The 7,779-nt window shown below is 38.4% G+C and overlaps 1 protein-coding gene across 1 annotated transcript; it reads right to left on the bottom strand.

Moving 5' to 3' along the window:
- Positions 1-332: 332 nt before the first annotated feature.
- On the bottom strand, positions 333-7,564 carry LOC755466 (T-lymphocyte activation antigen CD80-like). The gene is made up of 5 exons (XM_011666339.2): positions 7,459-7,564; positions 2,735-3,091; positions 1,543-1,875; positions 902-1,045; positions 333-376 (listed from the first exon to the last, which is right to left on the bottom strand). The coding sequence occupies exons 1-5, from the start codon at positions 7,472-7,474 to the stop codon at positions 333-335; spliced, it is 894 nt and encodes a 297-aa protein (XP_011664641.2). The 5' UTR covers positions 7,475-7,564.
- Positions 7,565-7,779: the final 215 nt, after the last annotated feature.

The following is a 7,779-nucleotide window of genomic DNA, read 5'->3' as shown; positions in this document are numbered from 1 at the left end:
GGAATTTACCCATTTAAATCCTAATCGGCACTTGTATAAATTATAGTGAATACTGAAATACAACGAAAATATGATTTTTTTTTTTTGGTTTCATTCTTACATTGCTTATATATAGAAAATGTAAAAATATTAATAGGATTGTACACAAATCATGAAGTAACGGGTTTAAAAATGCAAACAAAATAGAAACAAAAGATAAGATTCGGTATTTATATAGTTTCCTTTATTATTTTGATTGTACATATAATTTTGCTGTGTCAAAAACTTTTTCTCTAGATTAGGAATTCACTTTTTCCATAATCATAACATCGTCATAAAATATAATCTCTGATTTATGCTCTCATACCGTTAATACGACATGATTCGGTGGCAATTGCTGTTTAATTGATAGCAATAAGTGATTTACAAACGTTGAGCTTTGACATATACACATCAACCTAGTCATCATGTAAATTAATATAAAACACATACCTTTATCACTTGTAGCATTCGAGTTGGTTTTACTTGAAAAGGAGCAATTACCTATAAAGGGAATGGAAACCCGATTATTATTCATTATCGCTTTATTTCCTCTATAAATTTAGATTGGTTTTGTAACTCAACCAAAAAAAAACAAGAACTAAGAATATAAAAATTGAATTTCCACGAATACTGTGTCCCTTCTCTTTATTTAAATAAAAACAGACGGGAAATATCCTGAAAGAGGGAAAAATAACTTTGTGTTTTGGGTTATACACATTGTGAAAAGGGTTGGGTTAGATTTAGCATATAATCATAATAATAATAATCATAAATTTATCTTTGATTGCCATATTGAATCCTTTTGAAACATTAAACAAAAAAATTATGATTATGTTGCCGAGTATGACAAAAATGCTCGTCATGCTTAATGCAAACATACCTTGTGCTTTCGATCTAACAATGACAAAGATGATGATCACAAGGGAGATGCCTACAAACAGCACAATACCTATTATCATCCCGGCGATTTTACCACTCGTCATTTTCTTTCCCGGTGTGTTTGGTACAGATGTTGTGAAGGGATCTGTTCAACATATTCATGTGTAAACAATAATTATGATAATAATAATAACAATAATGATCAATATGATGATAACATTAATAATACTGATAATAATGATAACAATAACAATAATATTAATAAAGTACCATATAATCCTTGATAAAGTACTCTGATATGATATCAATAACATATATTCAAAGTGAAAACTGTGAGTATCGGCACACAAAGGAACTTACAGTGCAACATTGTATTTATATACCAAGGGCTTTAATGGTTGTTTCCAGTGCTAGATTATTTATACCGGTGTTAGGAAGTTGTAATTAGGCTAAATCGGGACGGGAAATTAGTCATTTTGCAAAGCCATTCATGTTGCTCAAATCAACAATGATATCAATTTGTCTTTATTATTATGTAGAAAATTACATGTGTGGCAAACAATCAATAGTAAAGGGGGGCGCTAAAAGCAACTTATTAAGTGTTAGGTACCAATTTTCAGAGAGTTTTTTTATAGAAAATACCTGCGGGTGGTTTGATCCATGCTACAACTGATACGGCTTCGTTCTCTCCTCCAAATTCCGAAAAATATGTGGCGTTACAGGTAAAGTTTCCTGTTTCAAACACCTGAATCTGTCGACTGATATCAGTGGTCCCGTCATCGTTCTGCGTAACGTCGTCGGTATATGAGACACGTTTTCCATCCCGATACCAAATGAGTTCGGTTTCTTGAACAGGATAAACGTTGGGGAGTGTGCAGGTAAGGGTGAAGGATTGGTTGGTATGAATGCTGCAGGATGAAGAATCGACAGCCCAGGTACAAGGTGAGATCACTGGAAGCGTATCAGGGCGAAGACCTTAGTTGAAAGATGATAATGATAATAATATATAGTATCATCAGTAAAATCACTATTATTAATAATAATAATTATAATACAAGCGATAACAATACTAATGCTAATAATAACAATGACAACAACAGCAACCATAATCATGATAATACCACTAACATTAAGCAAACAAGTTGTAGGTGTCGTGGTAAAGTTGTTTATTCGCTCTCAATCCAAATCTTGCTAGTTCGAATCCCAAACCGACTCTAAGCTGGCCTGTGCGTGGGTAACTCATTAATGACGATTTACCGCTCTCAGCACAGATATCAACAGGGACCTGACAGTTGCTTGGGATATGATAATTGTAGGACCTTTACCAAAAACAGTTTTGGTGCTGATCAGGCTTCATGGGTAAACAAAATCATTCATATTATTATTATCATACATAACTGTTCTAATGTGGCCTTAGCGTCTAGGTTTTACGTGCAAATGTGACTGTTCTACAAAGTGAGTCAGAGAAAATGTCCCACTTTTAAAAAGTTTTATTGTTTGAAGTATGAATATTTAATCATGGGTTTCATGATATGTCTTGATAGATTTATCCTCCCAGTACATGTAGATACCATTTCATTTGAATCTCTGCAGTCTTGTAAAGATTATTTGATGTTCAGTCATGCGTGCAGAAATTCAAAGAAAATGGTACCTAAATGTACTGGGATGATTACTCTATCAAGACATATCATGAAACCCATGATTAAATATTCATACTTCAAACAACACAACTTGTTAAAGGTAGGCCATTTTTTTTCTGACTCACTCTGTATATTAACAATTGAATAATCAATACTTGTTCAAGGTCGTCATGGAGATCAGAAAAGAAACTTACTGAACACTTTGAGCTTGGTTTTGATATTGGGCACTGGCGTTTGCCCTTGCCGGTCCACGTCACATCGATAGGTCCCCTCATCAGCCACGGCTATGTCTTTCAGGATGAGCGTCGAATTGTCGTTTTGCAAACTTGCTCGATTTGCATATTCTGCTCCTAATTCTTTTTTCCCCTTGGAAAGAAACAATATCTTCTGAGGCCCAGTGCCATCGTCGTAATACCAGTATATGTTACGTAACGTGCCTTCTTCGAAGACACATGGTATGTTGACAGTGTCACCGGTCGTCGTGGACAGTTCTGGAGTGTTTCCGAAGACGCCGACTGCGGCCCATGTCAGTAAGGTTATTACGAGGATAGCTGAGACAGAAAGAGTGAACAGAGCATGTAACTTTCAGAACGAAATAGCTGTAAAGACACGTTATTGAATATGTTATACCTTGTTTGGCGATGAGCAGAATGTGAGGGTTTCGGCGTCGGTCATTGAAAATGTTCGTGAGAACGTTTATTTTGTTGTTGTCCTCTATCTCCTTCCTTTGCTCTCGCTATATTTCTCCACCACTTTGTCTAATTCCCTCTTCCTTCTGCCTATCTCACATCCACCACAAATGAACAAATATAAAGTATGATAATATTCTGGGTTCATATAGCGCTTCATGTATCGAAGGGGTCTCTCATCGTTTACAGATATATAATTTCCTGTCATTGGTCCCAGGCTTACCCACATACAATAAATTTATATTCTGAACTCCCTGGATGGCACTTCAGCCAGTTGCGATTGTATAGACGCCCATAATGCTAAGCGAAGTATATTGACTTTCACATCCAACCGGTCCCCATTTAATATCTTGTAGGGGAGTTGCAAATGTGGATTTAATATCTCACACGGGGCTCGCCAAACGACGTTGGTGCCGCGGGCTGGGATTCAAACCCGTAATCCTTAGATTAAATGGATAGATGAGTTCTGTTGCAGAGGGCGCTACACAAAATAATTTGTTTTGAGCTAATGAAAAATTGAGTGTCAAATTTGAAAGAACCTGCAATTTAAATGACAAATCATATTTGTTTGATCAAAATCGGTTCAGAGATGGCTGAAATATCCAAAAATATAACGATTTCTAATACTTTTACGTCGTATTTCAGCCAATGTTGGCGTTTTCGTGTTGGTTATATTACGCACAACCAGCCGGCCCATGTATTGCTATTTTTAATTAAATAATTAATTAACGGTCACCGTATTTTTGGGAAAGTGGAGCTAAATTGGTTTAATCGTATTTGCTGAATTTCATACATTTTTGGGTCTAAAATTACCTTCAGGGCAATTTTAGGTTCTAAAAGGGCACTAGAAATGTCATAGATAAGAATAAAATGAATAACCATGCACTTCGAAGGCATTTGCGGTCTGAAAACAGAACTCAACTTATAAAAAAGCCTCTTAGCATTTTGCAGATATTTTCTTTCCCTGTCATCGGTTTCCGACTTACCCACACACAATGTATTGGCATTCTGCACTCCCTGGGGAGCACTCTAGTCAGTCGCCATTTTATAGCCGCCCACAATGCTAAGCAAACTATATTACATCCCACCGGGTACCAATTTAGCATTTGGAGGAAAATGTAACGTCAGACCCTCCTCACCAAACTGGTAAATGCTGCCACCACATACTTTTATAGGGGTATAACCCTCACAGACGATCTGATAATCAAACCGACTGTACGGGAATACAAACTATAGCAAACTATATTACATCCCACTGGGTACCGATTTAGCATTTGGTGGAAAGTGGCAAATCTGGAATTAGTGTCCTGCCAAAGCTGTGGTTCAAACCATCATTCCTTAAGCCCCTTTCACACCGGATCTGCGTAGAGTGGCGTAGTGTTGCGTACTGACTACGCCGAAGTTAAGCTGCGTACTCATGAATAAATTGATACTTTGGCGTAGTTCCTACGTAGGTTATACGCACCGCGTACCTACGGCGTAGGCAATTGGTGTAGGGTTACGTACGCTTGCGTAGGCCTGGCGTAGGGTTGCTTACGGTTGCGTACGGTTGCTTACTGTGTGCGAAAGTGCCATGTGAAAAAGCAATAGACGCTCGTAGGAGCCGTGAGTGTAGCCATTGGCACTTTATAAACCTAGTTTTCTGCCCTCAATCCACTGCTGCCTGCTGTCCAGAACACATCACTGTTGTTTGAATTACAGATGACTGTTGTAATAACACAGGCAGAAAAAGATCATGAGTTGTTTGGGCCCTCGGCTAAAAGGTATAATACTCCAGTATCTGGATGCCCTGGAAAGACTAATAAATCATGTGGCAGAACATGAACGCTTGGGAGAAGAACAAGAACAGAGAAGGAAAGAAGCTAGAAGAAGAAGAAGAAGACGTGTGTGGGTAAAACCTTGGATCCAGCGCAGGCCCCTGCATGGGCAATATGAGCAGCTGATGAAAGAACTGCATGCTGAGGATGTTTCTGCATTTACCAATTTCATGCGGATGGGACTACAGGATTTCCATGAAATTCTGACACGAGTTGCACTGAGGATTACCAAACGAGATAATATCTACCGGAAGTCTCTGGAACCTGGTTTAAAGCTGGCTGTCACCTTGAGGTTTCTGGCCACCGGCAACAGCTACAAAACACTTCAATATGGATTCCGAGTTGCCCATAACACTAGTTCTGTGTTTATCCCACAAGTGTGCCAGGCAATAGTCGATGAATTATCTGACGAAGTTCTCATGTGCCCAGATACTCCAGAGGGATGGAAACAAGTCGCCTCGACCACAACCCTTGCCCTTTTTTCCTGGCATTTTTGCAGTAATTAAAGCAGAAATAATTAAATCCTGCAGATATAGTTCAGCAGCAACAACAGAGTCCAGCGGGACGAATAAAATGTAGCACTGCAGGAATAGTAATGAAAAGACCAGCAGGGATCAAGCATTCATTGTGGCTAGGCTGCGAGCAGGTTGGATGTAATACGTCTTTATACGTTTTCAATGCTTCATCGGACTGGCGTAGGGTAGCATATTGTTGCGTAGGATTGGCGTACAGTTGCGTAGGTTTGGCGTACAATTGCGTAGGCTTGGCGTACAGTTACGTAGTGTTGCGTAGATTTGCGTAATTGCGTAAAGTGTCTACGCCGAAGGTACGCGAAACAATTAAGCATGTTTATTTTTTTGCGTTCATCTCGTGTACCCATTTGCGTCCCTCCGCGTACAGTTGCGTAGGTCGGCATAGGGGTTGCGTACGATCGGCGTAGGGTTGCGTACGATCGGCGTAGTCGGTACGCAACTCTACGCAACTCTATGCAACTCTACGCAACTCTACGCAAGGCCCGGTGTGAAAGCCCCTTTAGATTGAGAGTCAATTGCCTGAACCACCATACCACAACACCTCCACACACATGTACGCATCAATCTCAAAGGTGATAACAAAACAATTCTACGTCTTCCGTGTTAATTCCTTGATGATCGGAATTTTACCCTGGAATGTAAACTATACCTAATTCTAATTATTCCCCTAACCGTTTGGTTCGAATACTCGTAAAGCATTAAACATATACATTTGAGGGAATAAAGCCCACAGCATGTAGCACTGATGTCATAACAGCCCCATTTCTGACCAATTTATTCCTCTTTCCTTGAAGATCTGACAAAGTCCTTTGGGGTTTTTTCTCTCGTGATCACGATGATCCAGTTTGATGAAATACAAGTAAACAAAGTTATTATTTACTTATGATAGGGTAGGCATAGCGACGTAGATTATGTCAACAATTGACCTACGAATGAGTCATCATTTGAGGCGAAGCCTACTAATCTCTAGCGATATGAATTACGTTCTCAACAAATAACATACTTCTGCAGGTCTATTAATAGCCAATATATAAATACTCTGGAAGAAACGGATTGTGAATATTCTGTTGCGAAAAGCCCTCTTTCAAGGCCACTAGGAAAACCTCGAAAAGAAAATGCTTATTCCTCCTGGAAGTAACAAACTGATTCAGTCGAAGACGCAGGTTCGAAACTGAGTTACGTCTTTCTGACGGTGACGTTATAGGTCGGTACCTGATTGATACACGTCTGTAAAAACCCAATTACATACACACATACACCATTAGACTACGGAGGCGAGTTGATATATATTCGGCTACACCAGCTACATTTACCGACAATTAATCCTCAACAAAAAGAAGGCAGTAAGGAGGAACAATTAATTAAACAGCTATTCAAATATGTCCAAAATCCAATTGATTTCTCACATTATGTTTATTCATCTTTACATATATTATTTTATGTATGTGTACTTTTTACGTCTCAATATTTCGAAATTTAACATGAGTGTAATAGTGACAAGAAAATAAATAAATGCTTATCTGCCAAATATCTGGGACATCGAAATGTCGTCCTTAGCTGAGAAATACTAATGTGTGAATATTCGAACCTAGAGACGTTTCACGTAACTATTTATTCATTTTCACTTGTCATGCATGTATATATATAAATATAAAACAAATAACTTAATTTTGATATCATCCGTCACGGCAATAAACAAATAATATTTAAATTAATTGATATATAAATCCTTGAGAGTTCTCTGCTAATCTTTTCTCTGTTTATAATACCATCACAACTTACATTTTCGGAAAAAAAGGCAATACAAATTCCACAATATACATAAAAGAACTCTGTTTTGTTCTACCAGCCCACTTCCCGAGTGATCAAATCTTCTTACCTTGAAAATCGGCCATGGCCTTTTGGTTCTGTTTTCCGCGATGTCAATAAATCATGGACCATCACAGTAATGTGCTAAAAACATAGCTCACGTGATTGTGTATCGTTCTCTTAGTTTATCGAGTATTTATAGACCACAGCTACGCGCGTGATTTATGTCAACAACACCCTTGAGATATATGCGTGACAAGAAAAGCTAATAATTCCCCGAATTAATCTCTTAAAGTCCAGGACACGGAGCCCTCTCATTAAAAAGTGTGTTAACTTTATAACTGAGCATGGCAACGGGTTGTTGGCAAACGTGTAGTTACGACGGTGACGT

This window comes from Strongylocentrotus purpuratus, unplaced genomic scaffold, assembly GCF_000002235.5.
Source record: "Strongylocentrotus purpuratus isolate Spur 01 unplaced genomic scaffold, Spur_5.0 spur5_scaffold_1, whole genome shotgun sequence".
Classification (NCBI taxonomy): Eukaryota; Metazoa; Echinodermata; class Echinoidea; order Camarodonta; family Strongylocentrotidae; genus Strongylocentrotus; species Strongylocentrotus purpuratus.
Note: the sequence above shows the minus strand (reverse complement) of the source record. Positions and strands in the feature narration are given on the sequence as shown.

What these genes read in the sequence shown, in the direction of transcription:
- LOC755466 (XM_011666339.2), bottom strand. An exon ending in ATGGATCAAACCACCCGCAG is followed by an intron (nt 1,046 to 1,542) that starts GTATTTTCTATA and finishes TATGTTGAACAG; the next exon opens with ATCCCTTCACAACATCTGTA. An exon ending in TGTTAGATCGAAAGCACAAG is followed by an intron (nt 377 to 901) that starts GTATGTTTGCAT and finishes TCAATTAAACAG; the next exon opens with CAATTGCCACCGAATCATGT.